Here is an 18514-nt window from a genome sequence, read left to right as displayed (position 1 = left end):
GGGACCCATTGGTGTTTACAGGGATATTTACATTTCTTCACACTATTAGGAACCCATTAGTGTTACAGGGATATTAGGAACCCATTAGTGTTTACAGGGATATTTACATTTCTTCACACTATTAGGGACCCATTAGTGTTTACAGGGATATTAGGGACCCATTAGTGTTTACAGGTATATTTACATTTCTTCACACTATTAGGAACCCATTAGTGTTTACAGGGATATCAGGGAACCATTAATGTTTACAGGAATATTTACATTTCTTCACACTATTAAGGGCCCATTAGTGTTTACAGGGATATTAGGGACCCATTAGTGTTTACAGGGATATTTACATTTCTTCACACTATTAGGGACCCATTAGTGTTTACAGGGATGTTAGGGACCCATTGGTGTTTACAGGAATATTTACATTTCTTCACACTATTAGGGACCAATTAGTGTTTACAGGGATATTTACATTTCTTCACACTATTAGGGACCCATTAGTGTTTACAGGGATATTTACATGTCGGGAGTGTTTGTTAGATTTATTGCAACAGTTTGTTTTATTACTGTCTTTAGTCTGTGTAGACCTGTAGGTCTAAGGGCAAGGCCCTCTCCCAAAATTTGGAAAAGTTTTAATCCCTTGAAAATGTTTTCTACGGGTCCACAAAAATTATTGTTGGAGGTTTGCCAAAAGAGAGTAAACGGCTCATAATGTTGAAAGTAAGAAAGACATACGTCGTGAGATTACATTTCCACAGTCATACCACGTTTTGAGGAGGTAATGCAATAAATTGATTGGAAATATAGATGGGGCATAAAATGTCCAATTTATGACTATGAAGAGGGTAGTTGTACTCAGTATTATTCTTACCAGCCTAATTCTGTAACATGAACTATCAAACAAATTAAATGTGTCAATAGTTTTTATTGGTTCAAGGCATGTAACGTGATATTCCAAAAACTTGCAATACCACCTTCGACATAAAGTTTGTATTTTGTGAAACACAGCAATCTGGGATTGATACGATAGATTTGGTCTGTATGCTCATTCAAAGATATATCCAATCATTCACGTTGTGTCGATGTTTAGCATTGAAATTCAATAGTAAATAAGTTTGTTAACGATGGAAGAAATCACAGGTTTAACACCTGATGTAAACAATCAAGATTTAAAGAACAAAACCCAATAAAAGTAGCAAAACACAAGTAAATTCAATCAACATCTAAATAAAATTTATAAATGCCCCACACCTCAGAGTTTGGGGGGGGGGGGGTTGTTTGGTTTTTGTTTGTTTGTTTGTTGTTTTTTTGTTTGTTTTTTTTACTGAAAATCATGAATATATTAATCTCTTTATTCAAAATCTATTTTTTTTTAAATCAGACTAATCTATACAAAGACAAATCAGATTAATTCATACAAAGACAACTCAGTCTAACTCGTACAAACACAACTCAGAGTAATCCACACAAACACAACCCAGACTAACCCATATAAACATAACTCAGACTAACTCATACAAACATAACTCAGACTAACCCACACAAACACAACCCAGACTAACCCATATAAACATAACTCAGACTAACTCATACAAACATAACTCAGACTAACCCACACAAACACAACCCAGACTAACCCATATAAACATAACTCAGACTAACTCATACAAACATAACTCAGACTAACCCATATAAACATAACTCAGACTAACTCATACAAACATAACTCAGACTCAGACTAACTCGTACAAACACAAGTCAGACTAATCCACACAAACACAACCCAGACTAATCCATACAAACACAACTCAGTCTCAGACTAATCTATACAAACACAACTCAGTCTCAGACTAATCTATATAAACACAACTCAGTCTCAGACTAATCCATACAAACACAACTCAGTCTCAGACTAATCTATACAAACACAACTCAGTCTCAGACTAATCTATACAAACACAACTCAGTCTCAGACTAATCTATACAAACACAACTCAGTCTCAGACTAATCTATACAAACACAACTCAGTCTCAGACTAATCTATACAAACACAACTCAGTCTCAGACTAATCCATACAAACACAACTCAGATTAATCCACACAAACACAACCCAGACTAACCCATATAAACACAACTCAGTCTCAGACTAATCCATACACACACAACTCAGTCTCAGACTAATCTATACAAACACAACTCAGTCTCAGACTAATCTATACAAACACAACTCAGTCTCAGACTAATCTATACAAACACAACTCAGTCTCAGACTAATCTATACAAACACAACTCAGTCTCAGACTAATCTATACAAACACAACTCAGTCTCAGACTAATCTATACAAACACAACTCAGTCTCAGACTAATCTATACAAACACAACTCAGTCTCAGACTAATCCATACAAACACAACTCAGTCTCAGACTAATCTATACAAACACAACTCAGTCTCAGACTAATCTATACAAACACAACTCAGACTAACCCATACACACACAACTCAGTCTCAGACTAACCCATACTAAGGTTACTGACGAAAAGTCCATTGTTTGTCAGTCACGAGACAAAACGAGATCTCATGGTCTTCAGTTTTATCTCAACAATGCGCTTCATTTGGATGTACGGAGAGGGAATGCCCAATGTTATTCAAAGAAGACGAAGCACATTTATACAAGTACCCAAATATACCGGTCTACGACACATGTGTACATGTTGCATTCACAAGGATATGAAGCCTTTCAATGACGATTGAAACTAAACAGTGCATCATTGTCTTTCATTTAAGGAGGAATACCATCTTGTCACGATACTTCAAGATGAAGCTCTCCACAAATAACTATCAGTAAAACACTCCCTACCAGTATAAAATCGTGTTGCCTCGGCAGATCAAACACTTGGACTGCAATTCTGTAGATAATGGGTTCGAGTCCCGTCGGGTTTGAATTTTTGTTTCGATGATTTTTTGCTTCAAATTTTCGATAAACAGAGCAAATTCGGAGTTTTTAATTACTATAAGATTAGCACACAGTTCTTTTAATTCTCGTGCATTACAATTTAATTACCTTAAGGCAGTCACATTCTATTGGTATTTCAAAGACCTTCCACAAAATGCCTTGCATGGTATATCGATGTATGTGTCCTACGCATGTAACTAATGCTCCTGAGTCAATAATTTCTAGATTAACTCATACTTACATCAAATATAGATCTACTGAACACAATTACAAGAACGATAGCTTGCTTTTAAATGTTTTTGCAACTAATTGGTAAAAATGCTCTACACTAAGCATAGATCTTATTTACATATTAAATTCTTTGAATTATCATGTTGATTGTCCAAGTTTTATGTAGGTCATTTCTATCCTGGTTCTGTAATCCATCTGAGACGCCCATCATCTTCATGTGATGTAACACGTCTGTAATTATTTCACTATATTTCGTCAAGAAAAGCGAGGTAACTAAGATAATATCCTTAATGTGAAAAAATTATGTCAGTTCTCTCCCGCTGAGCTAGTGGTTGTTCAAGCAACATTGTGTGACAGGGATGATAACTCGACCTAACGACTACCACAAACCAACTATCACAAACCCATCGTAACTACTCGGTTATTTCCCTAACTGCAAATAAACCTCGTATGCAGATTGACGCCATCAGAGTCGGTTGCTATGTGTACGCAAATGAAACTATGACGTCACAGTCGTAAGTTACAATATGAAACGCGAGCTTTTTTAAAATGCAGCTAAGATGTCATACATCTAAGGTGTTCTACCACAATCAATTTCTACTTATATGTTTATGTATTAGAGGGAAGAAGATGTTAATGATACCAAAACTGAATCCGGTGAAAATCTAAATAACACATTATACAGGGATTCGGTTCTAGCCTTTTAACTTCATCCGCATGCGCGCTTCTGGTGAAGAAATGCATGGATTCGATGCAAACTTTGCGCCGATCCACGTCCGAGTCTTTTTTCCGGTTACGGAAAATGACGAGCATGATCCGATTGCCACAAACCCTATCCTTAACGACAATCACAAACTCAACTCATTAACGACGACCGTAATCCTGTAAATCACAGTCTTTCACTTAGATACTGAGAATTGTAAACCTCATCAGATATTACTTTTACAGCGTTTGGTTTAGCATTCTCGGTGCTATTTATATATGCAATGTTGTTGGAGAAAAACGAATTACTGATAATGTCTATATTGACGTCATTAATGTCCGACGTGAGAACCTTTGATTGACCGTTTATAACTTGGTCAGTTGAAAAATAGTCACTTGGGACACTGTCCGTGGGACTAGGAGGTTCAACAGAGCTGATCCCAGTACTGGTCGAACCCGAGCTTGATTCCACTCTTTTCTTCGGAAGAGAGAGTTGAAGAGTTTTCCAGAAGTTTTTCTCTTTCTTCTCACTCTCCGGCCACTTGATGTACGTAATGGAAGACAGGATCTGTTTCAGGGTCTCGTCTACGTTTTCCACGGCGGATATGTCTTCCAGAATTATCGGGATTATGCGGTGTTTCTTTTTGAGCATTTCTTGCAGCGCCACCTGGTATTCGTAACGCGTCCATTCACTGCTCAGAAAGCGGGGAGATAACACCAGTATTGTTCTCCGACTGTTGTTTATAGCCTCTATGATGTTTTCAAATATTGCTAAAAGTACAAAAGACCTCGTTATTAGTAGCCATATTCAAATGTTTTAGAGACTGTGATACGAATCCTAGAATTTCAACCTTGAGCTTATACCGCCAATTCATGGTTACAAATAAAACAAACTTAACCTTTTTGATTGGAAAATTGAATGATGCAGTAAAGAAGTTGTAAAATGCTTGTCTAAAACATTATGTTGGGACGAATGGAACTTTTTATCGCCGCGATTGGTCTGATGAAGCTACACATACAGAAATTGTAAATTACAGAGACACTACAGGTACATAATGTATCAACAAAACACAGACTAGTGGATACAACGATGACAAGTTCACAGCTTTCATAACTTTGTATGAATGCACTTGCCTGGTACTGGTGTGTGTGTGTGAGAGAGAGAGAGAGAGAGAGAGAGAGAGAGAGAGAGAACGAGAGAGGAAAGAACGAGAGACCTTGACCTTAGCGCCAATGTAGACCTGTACAATTTTCCGGATGTATTTGTCTCTTATTATGACAATGTCCCGGGTGTACTTATCTGATACTATGACAATGTCCCGGATGCACTTACCCGATACTATGACAATGTCCCGGATGCACTTACCCGATACTATGACAATGTCCCGGATGTACTTGCCTTCTATCATGACAAAGACCTGGATGCACTTACCTGCTCCTATGACAAAGTCCCGGTAGTGAAGACACAGACGGAAACCCAACTGATCCTCCAGAACAGGCTGGAGTTTGTTCATCACGAAGTCCTCATCTGCTCCCGCCGACTTATAAGAGACGAAGGCGTCCCAGACCTTGTCGTCTGAAATATAAGATCCGCACAGCGTACATCATTACACATCATTACGCATTATTAAGAGGTAGAAAATCTGTTTCTCTTGGTGATGATCAAGTTATAAATTGGAAGCACATGGGGGTCTGAGTAATTGTTACATAATAGTTTCTCACATCTCTCTTTCGCCTCTCTCTCTCTCTCTCTCTCTCTCTCTCTCTCTCTCCTTTGTATTTTTATCTTTCAGTCTCCTCGCATTCTCTCTATTCTCTGCCTTTCTTCCTCTCTCTCGTTCTATCCTTCGTTCTCTCTCTCCTTCGATCCTCTCTCTCTCTCTCTCTCTCTCTCTCTCTCTCTCTCTCTCTCTTTCTTTTTTACTCTGCATGATTTAAGTTGATCTGTATGTAGCATTTAGTGTCAGGACGTGAGAGTGATTTGGTTGACAGTACTCTACGCCATAAAAACAATAAATTCCCCTCAAGTTATTTTCCGCTTCAATTCATTTAATCATATCCATATCATTAGATCCACATTCGCAAGTTTTATGTAATGTTAGTGTCAATATTTACTGTTTCTGGTGCAATTCGTTTATTGGCGAAATCAGTACATAATATCATATTCACTTTTTGATACTATCGGGAATTTCTCAATATCCGGTGTTTCTATATGATGTTTTAACATCGCATGCTCTTAACTTCGTTTTTCACCAGTTTTATCTGTTGGTTTTTATAATTGACATGCCCTCTGGGTCGCCCTGTTTTACACAGTAAATACAAACAGCATTAAGAAAATATTGTACTATTTCAGGAAAGTTCATATTTCAATAGTTTCTATAGTAATGTGAATTTTCTCTGATGTAAATCATTTGGCGAGAAAAGAAAGAGATTAAAGAAAATATACACAATATGTAAAGAGAAGTGCGTTGTGTTGAGCTTTACACCCGGTGCTGTACTGTGGGTAATCCTATTCGTGTTTTTTAAAGCATTTTAGATACGTATTTCCCTATTTTGTCGTGACATCATTATTTCTACCTGATCTGACACCTTGAACACGAAATAATAGAATGACGCACTCCGCAATTCATGGGCTTTTGACCTCAATACACACACCCATAGAATCGAGTGTTTATTCATTTAAGGTATCGTAACGCACCTAACGTGTTTCTTCCGATCCGAATCTCACCCTTTAAAGCGCGCTGTACCATCTATTTCTCCATGCATGACTTATATAAGCTTAAAGTTTACTACATCACACAGCCAATATGTTGTGTTTTTATCGCGTTGCAATTTAATTTTACCAAAAAAAGACCTTGTTGTAGGTTAGAAAATTCAGACTTGAACATGTGATCGATAGCTCTCTATATTGTAACTAGTTCTATATGATGTGAAGACCAATTTAAAAATATTCAATTCATGTGTGAAATAGCTGACATGTAATGACTTTTTTTTTTAATTTTTACTTTTTTGTAGAAATAGATTTACCATTGTCCTCGTATGACTGGAAAAAGTAGGCCACTTTCATTACAACCAGAACTCGCTTCTTCCAGAGACAATACGGTACCAATATCAACAATACCAAGAGGAGGAAGAAAGCCAAGACACAGCCTCCGACTAGCCACCAGATCCAGATCGGATCCGACATGTCTGTGTCTGAATGTAGAGACAAAAAATTAGTCATCTGGATGTAGAGACAAAAATATAGCCATCTGGATGTAGAGACAAAAATATAGTCATCTGGATGGATAGACAAAAATATAGTCATCTGGATGTAGAGACAAAATATATAGTCATCTGAATGTAGAGACAAAAATATAGTCATCTGAATGTAGACACAAAAATATAGTCATCTGGATGTAGAGACAAAAATATAGTCATCTGAATGTAGACACAAAAATATAGTCATCTGAATGTAGACACAAAAATATAGTCATCTGAATGTAGACACAAAAATATAGTCATCTGAATGTAGACACAAAAATATAGTCATCTGGATGTAGAGACAAAAATATAGTCATCTGAATGTAGACACAAAAATATAGTCATCTGAATGTAGACACAAAAATATAGTCATCTGAATGTAGACACAAAAATATAGTCATCTGGATGTAGAGACAAAAATATAGTCGTCTGAATGTAGACACAAAATATAGTCATCTGAATGTAGACACAAAAATATAGTCATCTGAATGTAGACACAAAAATATAGTCATCTGAATGTAGACACAAAAATATAGTCATCTGAATGTAGACACAAAAATATATAGTCATCTGGATGTAAAGACAAAAATATAGTCATCTGGATGTAGACACAAAGATATAGTCACCTGGACATATACAATAATATTTCTCAACTGTGGACTATTACCATTACAAAACAAATGTGTTTCAACATATATTTGGATAATAAGCTTTAAAATTCACCCGATATCTAAAGAAGCATACACCGACATAATAAATCGAATTTGATCTTATCATTAAGGAGATAAAAAGGTAGATTTTGGTCATTTCTACCCAGTATATCTACCTGTGCTGGGCTGGAGTTCCGTGCATCGTCCCCCCGTGTATCCAGACTCACAGTTACAGAACGGTTCCTTCTCACTGACACTATACTGACAGATACCGTGGCCACAGTCCAAACAGCACTGATACTCACACTTAGTACCCCTGGCCCCGGGGTCACAGGCGCATTTAGTGGTCAGTGTCTGTATGCCCCCGACATCCTCGTAACTCTTGTTACACCACCCGTAAACACAATTGTAACCCAGACAGAAACGTTCACTGTCTTCTCTATTGACGTAGTCCTCAGAGCAGACGTTACGAGGAATCTCGGCGGTCTGGACAGGCGTATTGACCACGGTCTCTGTAGTTGTATTGACCACGGTCTCTGTAGAAGTTGACAAGGTCACACAAGTCCAAGCATTGTTTAAATGGAAGCAGGTTTGATTTTCATGACAAGATCTACAATCAAAGTCCGACTCATTAAACTTTCTGTCGCATCTTTCTCCGGTATATCCGTTCGTACATTTACACACAGCCGTGCATTGGTCGTCCAAGAAGACACATTCTCCTCCATTTTTACAATATTCGCTGTAGTTACAAGGATTGATAAAGCAGCAATAAATTACATTCGTACTGGTCAACAGAAGGACCACACTGTATGACACTTTCATGTTCTCTGGTCAGATGTGGTTAGTTTCAGTGATGCAGCAGTTTGTAGCCGTTTATAAGCAGTAAATACCGATAATCTTAACCATATCCTGGATGGGGAGTCTATGTTTAACAAACGTCAGAAAGTAAATAGATTTTTTGAAATATCTGTTTCATCTGCGTTTCTCGGTTCAGTGGATAACAACAAATGTATCAAAATATTATTGAAAATGGAAACGCTTCACTAGACGAGCGAAAACGTAATTCCACCTACTGACTAGGCGGGGGAGCGCATCCGGGGTATTTAAAAGCAACTTCACGATTCGTGAACAGGAAGAGCGCTTTGTGAATTTCAGTATTTTAAAAATGACTATTTCAATAATCTAATCTGATTTAATTTAGCCGAGTGCAATAAAAATAGATATTTCTGTCATGCTCGCACAAAAATCCATTACACTGGTGAAAGAAAATGCGGTGTAATCATATAATTAGATGATATAGCTTTCACGGTAGTATACTCCTGTTTGATAGATCAATCATAACTAATAATTCGAAAGATTTCTGAATATTGGGTTAAATACTCTCAGAAACACATTTATTTCCTCAAAGGTGCCGCTGAAATACGTTAGCACGTTTGAGAGCTTAAAGATTGTACATGTAAATCGCAATTACCAAATTCTTAGTGTAAAGAATACATTTTTATTTCATTTCAATTTAAGTGCTCTTTTCATAATTTCAGGAAACGGCCTACATTTGAACAAATACTCTGGCTAATTATGATAAACAAACAACCATAAACTGCATGGAAACATACAGTTTGAGAATTCCACTTTTTAATTATAAATATCTCTGAAATGATGCAAACTTTCTTATAGATATTTTGCATCTGCTAAGGAATTTTGTTGCATAAGTTCAGAATCAAACTTTCTAGCCTTCCATATTAAAAAAGATGTACAGAAATCCACGGAATTTATTATTACTGGGATTAATTTTTATGAACAGTGATTTTTTTCTTATGGAATACACAATTCTCTTGTAACAGAGATTCAAACGGTGCGAATTCAAAACTAACTAGGAAGAATTGTTTTATGAAAACAAATCTTTATGTTCGGATTCTTCAGCGACACAATATGAACCTTGGGGATCTGATTTTGCTGAATTTGTTAATGCATTAATCGCCAATATTTCCTTTTGTTTTCAACTGATTGCAAAATTCAATACTTTTGATTCTATCTCTTGTAACTTAAAACCTCTGGTTGTTAGGTGATGATTTAAATGGGTAGCTTTGCACATCGATTACGATTAAAATTTACTGGGGATGAAAATAGGCCAGGGAATGGCGATAAAATATGTTACCTTTGCTAAGAATTAATGTTCGGAGATAAAATATGTTACCTTTGTTTAAAATTGATGTTAGGTTTCTCACATCTAACCGATAAAGGTTGCCATGACAACGTGGTATCGCCGGTGCAGTGTCCTCCTTCACCGATTTCTCATCATTTTCTTTGCAGAAATTTATTTATTTTGAAAGTCAAGGGAACAAATGGCTATATCATTTCTGTTGAATCTACAGATGAGAAAATTTTCAGAAGTACCAAACTTTTTCGTAAAATTCTTCCTCGAATTCAATCTTTTGAAATTCTCATGATTTGTTTTAAGAATACTGTTCATGGTATAAAAGAAATCTATCATGTCATTTTTGTCCATGTAGGTTCAAATATAGGGTATCATACCCCAGTTAAAAGAGTGAAATTAAATGTGCCCTATGTAAAAATTATCTATGGAGATTTTACAAAAATAATGATAATATCTATGAAGCCGACCAATGTGTTACTTAATCTCATTGAAATATACTGTAATTGATATATTTGTGTACACCACGATGTACATGATAACATACTGGGCTCGTTAATAGCGAATCTTAAATGTAAACATGCTACGTACATGTATTAGGATCCCTGAAAAGGAAATGTAAAATTCAAATTTTGAGAAAAAACTTAACATAATGAACAAAATGATACCGAAATTGATGATTTAAAAATAAGCAAAATTCAACTCATTATTTTGGATATTTTGGACTTTTTAGATAATTTGATTAAGAAAAAAATTACACATTCGGTAAATGACGTCATCATATTTGACCTTTAACCTTCAGATATGACATTGACCTTCATTATGCTTGAAGACAAAAAGGCATCTACTAGTTGCACCAAAAATAAGTTACGTGTTACAATATAATAGACAGTTAATTCTCGCAAGAGGAGATATTTAGATTCTCAGACCTCCCATATATTGGATGTCTCCCATATTTTTTTTCCAGAATATACCGAATACTAAGTATGTGTCATGGATTATATTCGCTTGTTCAGAACCTCATTAAATATTAGTATTATGGAGATTTCATTAATTAAATGAATCTAAGACGGTATAAGTGAAAACCAATTTTACAGGTGTTTAGTACTTCCTGAATTTACATTTGAATGTAATTGCTCTAATGTAGATAAATATTAGTTATGGTTCTTTTGCTACACCGCAGATTTTCTTTATCTATATTTGTTTAATGGTCGTTGACAGGTTGTCTGTCCGTCCGTCCGTCAGTCCGTCTGTCTGTCTGTTAACAATCACTAATTCTGATGCTGATTCACCCTGTTCGGGGTTCCTACGTTGTCCATGCATTGTTTTACTTCAATTTAGATTGCTGAATGAACTGAACAAAGAAGGCACGTCTAGACATGATAAATAAATTTGATAAGTATCGAGAATATTTACAAAGTTTAGGTACCTGCGAACAAGAGAGGGAGGGGGAGGGTACATCTGGGATCTGAGTTTGAATTGTTCTTCTTATTGATTTATATCGCAAATTAACGACGAGTACCTGCGAACAAGAGAGGGAGGGGGAGGGTACATCTGGGATCTGAGTTTGAATTGTTCTTCTTATTGATTTATATCGCAAATTAACGACGACTAAATCAGTTCTTGTTCAAACTTATCTTACATCTAAAATAGAGACTTTTTCGGTAACATAGTTTACCAGATTTTATATTGTACCCAGTGAATAACATTCCTATAAAATATATATTTCTATCAAACAAAACTACACTCTAGAACGTCACAGTGTTTTTAGATGGCTGATATTCAAACCATTGAAACACCACATGTTCTAGAGTACAGCGTACTCAGCACAACGATTGCTCATAGCTAAATGGGGTAACATGAGCCTGACTCAAGGTCATTTGCCCTAGGTCAAGGTCATTAGAATCGTGATCTGATAAATACTGTATGGAGTGATTCGTTTCTCTGTATGTTGTTTTACGTCAAATCAGATTTTTTTTTCACTCAGAGTGACAAACATATTGACCTTTGCGTGGTACTCAATCCTGTGGAAATGTGGATTCTTTGAATGTCGTGCAAACGCCTACAGTGACACGACACCTGTTTTTAATTTCATATCCGAAATATCCATGACTTGTATTCCGACGCCGGTAGCTTAGTGAAGGAACATTCACTACCTAGGATAAACTGGGGGGGGGGGGAGTGTGACATGACGTCGGGATCGAGAATCAAACCTGATACTTCCGGTTGCTCCTTGACCACTAAGCTTTGAAATGCAGGGATTCTAGAAATATATGTTACTGTGGCGTACACATATTCTCTGTGTTTTGAAAATGCCATACTTTGATTGATCCATACGGGGCATTACTTCCCGTGTGGACAAGTCTAGTTAAGGACTAGTCTGGCGCATGCCTGACCCAATTTCCGCTACGCTATGCTAATGTAGCGTAGCGGAAATTTGGTCAGGCATGCGCCAGACTAGTTAAGGACATATTCTGATGTATTTAAGGGGGGAGAATTAAGGTCGTAATTCGTTTTCAGTATAAAATAGATTTTATGTATATATTAAGTCATCATTATCATATACATTCAATTTATGCAATATTTCCCTTTTAATTTCAATTTGTTTAATATCTAAGCAGCTTGGCTTTCTCACCTGTAGTGCACACGAGATTTTACTTTTGATATATCATACTTTGTATATATACACAGGGACCTATATAGGTCCCTGATATACATTATATCAATTTTAATGTTCATACATCGAATTTCCAAAAACAGAAGATAAATGAAAAAAATATGGTGGTGTTTTCTAATCATAAGATTGCTGACATAGATTTTCATAGAGAGTGCATGGAAATAAGCGTATGATTCTTTAGTTTTCTAAATTTTCTTGTTGGATATTACGGAAAATATCCTTGTTGAATGTTTTAGACTAGAACGTTTTAAATATTCTTTAGAAAACATTTTCATGATAGCTTAAGGAGATACTCTACATCGTCATAATGGCTGACTTACTTCTAAAACATAGTGGAAAATATAAATATCAGCAATATTTGTCTATTTATTTATAAGAAAGCTGAGTAGCTCAGTAGGTTAACACGTCGTCAAATAAAAGAGAAAAAAAGCACGTCGTCTGCTGAACTGTAGATCGCGTGTTCGAGTCCAGCAGGGGTTTTAAATTTTTCTCAGATTGCTTTCAACTAAAACTGTATTTTTTGACTAAATAAAATAAATTTGAAAATTTTCAATTTCAAAATATTATTGTACATATTTTCCACTTTTCATCCATATCAAATTTCCCTAGTGTTGCATACCTCCTTAATAAAACATCAATCAGGTCAATTTCATCGCAACCAAAGGAGACACATAATATATCCCTCTAATTCATTTATAGGGAGGATATTCTATAAGATGAAACAGTACCAAATCGTTTGTAGGACACATAGCAAAGCATATTCTTTAAGATGAAACAGTACGAAATCGTTTATAGGGCACATAGCAAAGCATATTCTATAAGATCAAACAAACTTCACCTTGCATCAAACAGTACAGAATCGTCTGCATGTCGTAAACGATTTGCTTCCAAATTAATTAAACACATCTTTATTTGATAAAAACGGTAATTTGCAACCCTTACTTCTTATCTATTAGAATTTGTTGATAATTTTCTGTGATAGCTGTATTTTGAGTACATGCCCAGATTTCAGAGTTCAAATTTGCCTTCTACTTTCAATGGTCTTTGTATTCCATTGCTTGTAATTTTAAATCAAGTTTCTGCAGATAACATTGTAAAGTTTACATAGATAGATTTTTTTAAAGATCGATCGATTTTAAAGGAATGAAAGAGACCAAGGAACAACATTAGACTACCGACTTTTGTTGAGAATTAAAGTTTAGTTTTTTTTTTATTCGACTTTTATTGCATTAAAAAGTACAAGACGTTATACCTCAGAGTCTTTATATTAAGGTGTTTTTATTCGAAAATTCATTGATCAACACACATGATAGAAAGCGAGGTAATAAAATACATTAAATATTTAATGAGATACATTTAGGGTACGAGTAAAAAGGCAGTAAAAAAGAAATGTAAAACTTTATAGGGAGAATATAAAATTTGAATTGGAGGTTATAAAACTTTTACCGTACTCATAATCAAACTCAGAAATGTTTGTTTTCAGTACAACTCTGAGCAAGCTCCAAAGCATGCTCGAAAAATCTTGAGCATATACACCTTTTGAGAATGAGAATGATTTTATAAAAGTTTTATAACCATCATTTTTGAGTATGAGTACGATTTAGAGCATGGGGTTCGAGTTTGAGTATGAAAACATGCTCAAAAAGTTTTATAATGTCCAGGCCAGATCTCGAAATGAATAGAAGTTCAGTAGCATTGGAATTCTCAAGTGTATACAAGTCTTTGTTCTACTATGTATTTGGTATTTGGGAGAAGTTATAACAAATACATCTGGAGAAAAACCCAAATTTCTCTCATGTGCAATTGCAAACAGAAGTTTTCTGATATTTGTGGTTGTATATTATACTGTTATCCACGTTTAAAGATTGTTGTTTTATGTGTGGTTGTGTATTGTTCTGTTATCTGTGGTTGTGTATTATTCTGTTATCTGTGGTTGTGTGTTATTCTGTTATCTGTGGTTGTTCTGTTATCTGTGGTTGTTCTGTTGTCTGTGGTTGTGTATTGTTCTGTTATCTGTGGTTGTGTATTGTTCTGTTATCTGTGGTTGTGTATTGTTCTGTTATATGTGGCTGTGTATTGTTCTGTTATCTGTGATTGTTCTGTTATCTGTGGTTGTGTGTTGTTCTGTTATATGTGGCTGTGTATTGTTCTGTTATCTGTGGTTGTTCTGTTATCTGTGGTTGTGTATTATTCTGTTATCTGTGGTTGTGTATTATTCTGTTATCTGTGGTTGTTCTGTTATCTGTGGTTGTTCTGTTATCTGTGGTTGTGTGTTGTTCTGTTATATGTGGTGGTGTATTGTTCTGTTATCTGTGGTTGTTCTGTTATCTGTGGCTGTGTGTTGTTCTGTTATCTATGGTTGTGTATTCTTCTGTTATCTGTGGTTGTGTATTATTCTGTTATCTGTGGTTGTGTATTGTTCTGTTATCTGTGGTTGTTCTGTTATCTGTGGTTGTGTGTTGTTCTGTTATCTGTGGTTGTGTATTATTCTGTTATCTGTGGTTCTTCTGTTATCTGTGGTTGTGTATTATTCTGTTATCTGTGGTTGTGTATTGTTATGTTATCTGTGGTTGTTCTGTTATCTGTGGTTATGTATTGTTCTGTTATCTGTGGTTGTGTATTGTTCTGTTATCTGTAGTGGTGTATTGTTCTGTTGTCTGTGGCTGTTTATTGTTCTGTTATCTGTGGTTGTGTATTGTTATGTTATCTGTGGTTGTGTATTATTCTGTTATCTGTGGTTGTGTATTGTTCTGTTATCTGTGGTTGTTCTGTTATCTGTGGTTGTGTGTTGTTCTGTTATCTGTGGTTGTGTATTGTTATGTTATCTGTGGTTGTGTATTATTCTGTTATCTGTGGTTGTGTATTGTTCTGTTATCTGTGGTTGTTCTGTCATCTGTGGATGTGTATTGTTCTGTTATCTGCGGTTGCGTATTATTCTGTATCTGTGGTTGTGTATTGTTCTGTTATCTGTGGTTGTTCTGTTATCTGTGGTTGTGTATTGTTCTGTTATCTGTTATCTGTGGTTATTCTGATATCTGTGGTTGTGTATTGTTCTGTTATATGTGATTGTGTATTGTTCTGTTATCTATTATCTGTGGTTATTCTGTTATATGTGGTTGTGTATTGTTCTGTTGTCTGTGATTGTGTATTGTTCTGTTATCTGTGATTATTCTGTTATATGTGGTTGTGTATTGTTCTGTTATCTGTGGTTGTGTATTGTTCTGTTATCTGTGGTTGTGTATTGTTCTGTTATCTGTTATCTGTGGTTGTTCTGTTATCTGTGGTTGTGTATTGTTCTGTTATCTGTGGTTGTGTATTGTTCTGTTATCTGTGGTGGTGTATTATTCTGTTATCTGTGGCTGTTTATTGTTCTGTTATCTGTGGTTGTGTATTGTTCTGTTGTCTGTGGTTGTGTATTGTTCTGTTGTCTGTGGTTGTGTATTGTTCTGTTATCTGTGGTTGTGTGTTGTTCTGTTATCTGTGGTTGTTCTGTTATCTGTGGTTATGTATTGTTCTGTTGTCTGTGGTTGTGTATTGTTCTGTTATCTGTGGTTGTGTATTGTTCTGTTATCTGTGGTTGTGTATTGTTCTGTTATCTGTGGCTGTGTATTGTTCAGTTATCTGTGGTTGTTCTGTTATCTGTGGTTGTGTATTATTCTGTTATCTGTGGCTGTGTATTGTTCTGTTATCTGTGGTTGTGTATTGTTCTGTTATGCGTGGTTCTTTTATCTGTGGTTGTTTTGTTTTCTGTGGTTGTGTATTATTCTGTTATCTGTTATCTGTGGTTATTCTGGTATCTGTGGTTGTGTATTGTTCTGTTATCTGTGGTTGTGTATTGTTCTGTTATCCGTGGTTTTGTATTATTGTGTTATCTGTGGTTGTGTGTTGTTCTGTTGTCTGTGGTTGTGTATTGTTTTGTTTTCTGTGGTTGTGTATTGTTCTGTTATCTGTGATTGTTCTGTTATCTGTGGTTGTGTGTTGTTCTGTTATCTGTGGTTGTGTATTGTTCTGTTATCTGTGGTTGAGTGTTGTTCTGTTATCTGTGGTTGTTCTGTTATCTGTGGTTATGTATTGTTCTGTTGTCTGTGGTTGTGTATTGTTCTGTTATCTGTGGTTGTGTATTGTTCTGTTATCTGTGGTTGTGTATTGTTCTGTTATCTGTGGCTGTGTATTGTTCAGTTATCTGTGGTTGTTCTGTTATCTGTGGTTGTGTATTATTCTGTTATCTGTGGTTGTGTATTGTTCTGTTATCTGTGGTTGTGTATTGTTCTGTTATGCGTGGTTCTTTTATCTGTGGTTGTTTTGTTTTCTGTGGTTGTGTATTATTCTGTTATCTGTGGTTGTGTATTATTCTGTTATCTGTGGTTGTGTGTTGTTCTGTTATCTGTGGTTGTGTATTGTTCTGTTATCTGTGGTTGTGTATTGTTCTGTTATATGTGGTTGTGTATTGTTCTGTTATCTGTGGTTGTGTATTGTTCTGTTATCTGTGATTGTGTATTATTCTGTTATCTGTGGCTGTGTATTGTTCTGTTATCTGTGGCTGTGTATTGTTCAGTTATCTGTGGTTGTTCTGTTATCTGTGGTTGTGTATTGTTCTGTTGTCTGTGGTTGTGTATTGTTCTGTTGTCTGTGGTTGTGTATTGTTCTGTTATGCGTGGTTCTTTTATCTGTGGTTGTTTTGTTTTCTGTGATTATTGATCTCAGAACTAAAATGTTTCAAGGAATACATTTGTCAACTGCGAGGGCATCAGTGTGCTGGAAGTACTGTATCGTATCGTTTCAGAATTTTAACGTATGACAGATACGGACAGCCAGCCATAATGAGGTTGGAAAGTGATCCGTGAGCGATGCAAAAAAGAATGAATTTCAAGGTGAAATGAGCTATTGTCATAATGGTGGTAATTCCAGTGAAACTCCATTGTCTTTCGATGAAAACTTATTTTACCCGTGTAGCAAATGCATGTAGCGTAGGAACCCGTAAACAGAACTCTTATTTTGGATGAAGGCAAATTTAGTTGAAGTTCTTTTCAACGCTTTATAGAGGGGTATATATTCACAGATTGTGTTTTAAATGTTTGTTTGTTTTTCTGTGTATACTTTTCCTTTTCCTCAAAGTCTTTTAAAATATTTATCCTACTAAATTGTAGTCTGTTATGTTGATAACATTACGCTCCATGGTAGCACCTGTGTTGTATTTTACTTCTTTGCTTATATACAAATACATAAATATAAATTAATCCATCTGTAACTTCTATAGTCTGCACTAAATGTCTGTAAAAAGAGTAAATTCTGATATTAGCATTGCATTTTTTTCTGTATCCTTTCTCACTGTGACCTTCAATTCGACTTTTAGATATATCGACGACGTTTTGTCTATTAACAATGAGAGCTTTCATTCATATGTCGATTTGATATATCCCTGTGAGCTCGAAATAAAGGATACCACAGAGTCGTCCACTTCTGCTTCATACTTAGATATTTTATTGAAAGTAGACATTAACGGCAAACTGACAACTCAACTGTATGACAAACGAGATGATTTCAGCTTCTCCATCGTCAACTTCCCATATTTGTGTAGCAATATTCCATTATCACCTGCATATGGTGTTTATATATCTCAACCGATTCGATATGCAAGAGCTTGTTCTGGATATAGTCAGTTTTTTAATCGAGGTAAGCTACTGACAAACAAGTTGATGGTACAGGGATTTCAACAGTCTCGATTGAAGTCAGCATTTCGCAAATTATATGGTCGTTATAACGATCTAGTTCGTCAATACAACCTCACATTGGGTCAAATGCTGTATGACGTGTTTCATACCGATTGTTAAGGCGTTCTTGGCACACTGATTTTGACTGCGGATAACTCCGTTTACCTGATCAGGATATAGGGCTCACGGCGGGTGTGACC

At 35.7% G+C, this 18514-nt stretch overlaps 1 protein-coding gene across 2 annotated transcripts; it reads right to left on the bottom strand.

The window, feature by feature from the left end:
* Nucleotides 1–2966: 2966 nt before the first annotated feature.
* Nucleotides 2967–8783, bottom strand: LOC125668095 (uncharacterized). 2 transcript variants are annotated; one of them, XM_048901873.2, is made up of 4 exons: nt 7951–8783; nt 6909–7076; nt 5314–5457; nt 2967–4652 (listed from the first exon to the last, which is right to left on the bottom strand). In XM_048901873.2, the coding sequence occupies exons 1-4, from the start codon at nt 8594–8596 to the stop codon at nt 4069–4071; spliced, it is 1542 nt and encodes a 513-aa protein (XP_048757830.2). In that variant the 5' UTR covers nt 8597–8783; the 3' UTR covers nt 2967–4068. The 2 variants fall into 2 exon arrangements, with proteins under 2 accessions (XP_048757830.2, XP_048757831.2); XM_048901874.2 differs by having other exon boundaries at nt 8080–8719.
* Between the last annotated feature and the right edge of the window lie 9731 nt (nt 8784–18514).

Source organism: Ostrea edulis, chromosome 4 (assembly GCF_947568905.1).
Source record: "Ostrea edulis chromosome 4, xbOstEdul1.1, whole genome shotgun sequence".
Lineage (NCBI taxonomy): Eukaryota > Metazoa > Mollusca > Bivalvia > Ostreida > Ostreidae > Ostrea > Ostrea edulis.
This window is presented reverse-complemented; position numbering and strand designations above follow the sequence as displayed.

Coding starts and splice junctions, on each gene's coding strand:
- LOC125668095 (XM_048901873.2), bottom strand. CDS start 8,596: ATGAAAGTGTCATACAGTGTGGTCCTTCTGTTGACCAGTACGAATGTA. Junction 5,458..6,908: donor CCAGTCATACGAGGACAATG/GTAAATCTATTT, acceptor CTTATATTTCAG/ACGACAAGGTCTGGGACGCC. Junction 4,653..5,313: donor GGACTTTGTCATAGGAGCAG/GTAAGTGCATCC, acceptor TTGTACTTTTAG/CAATATTTGAAAACATCATA.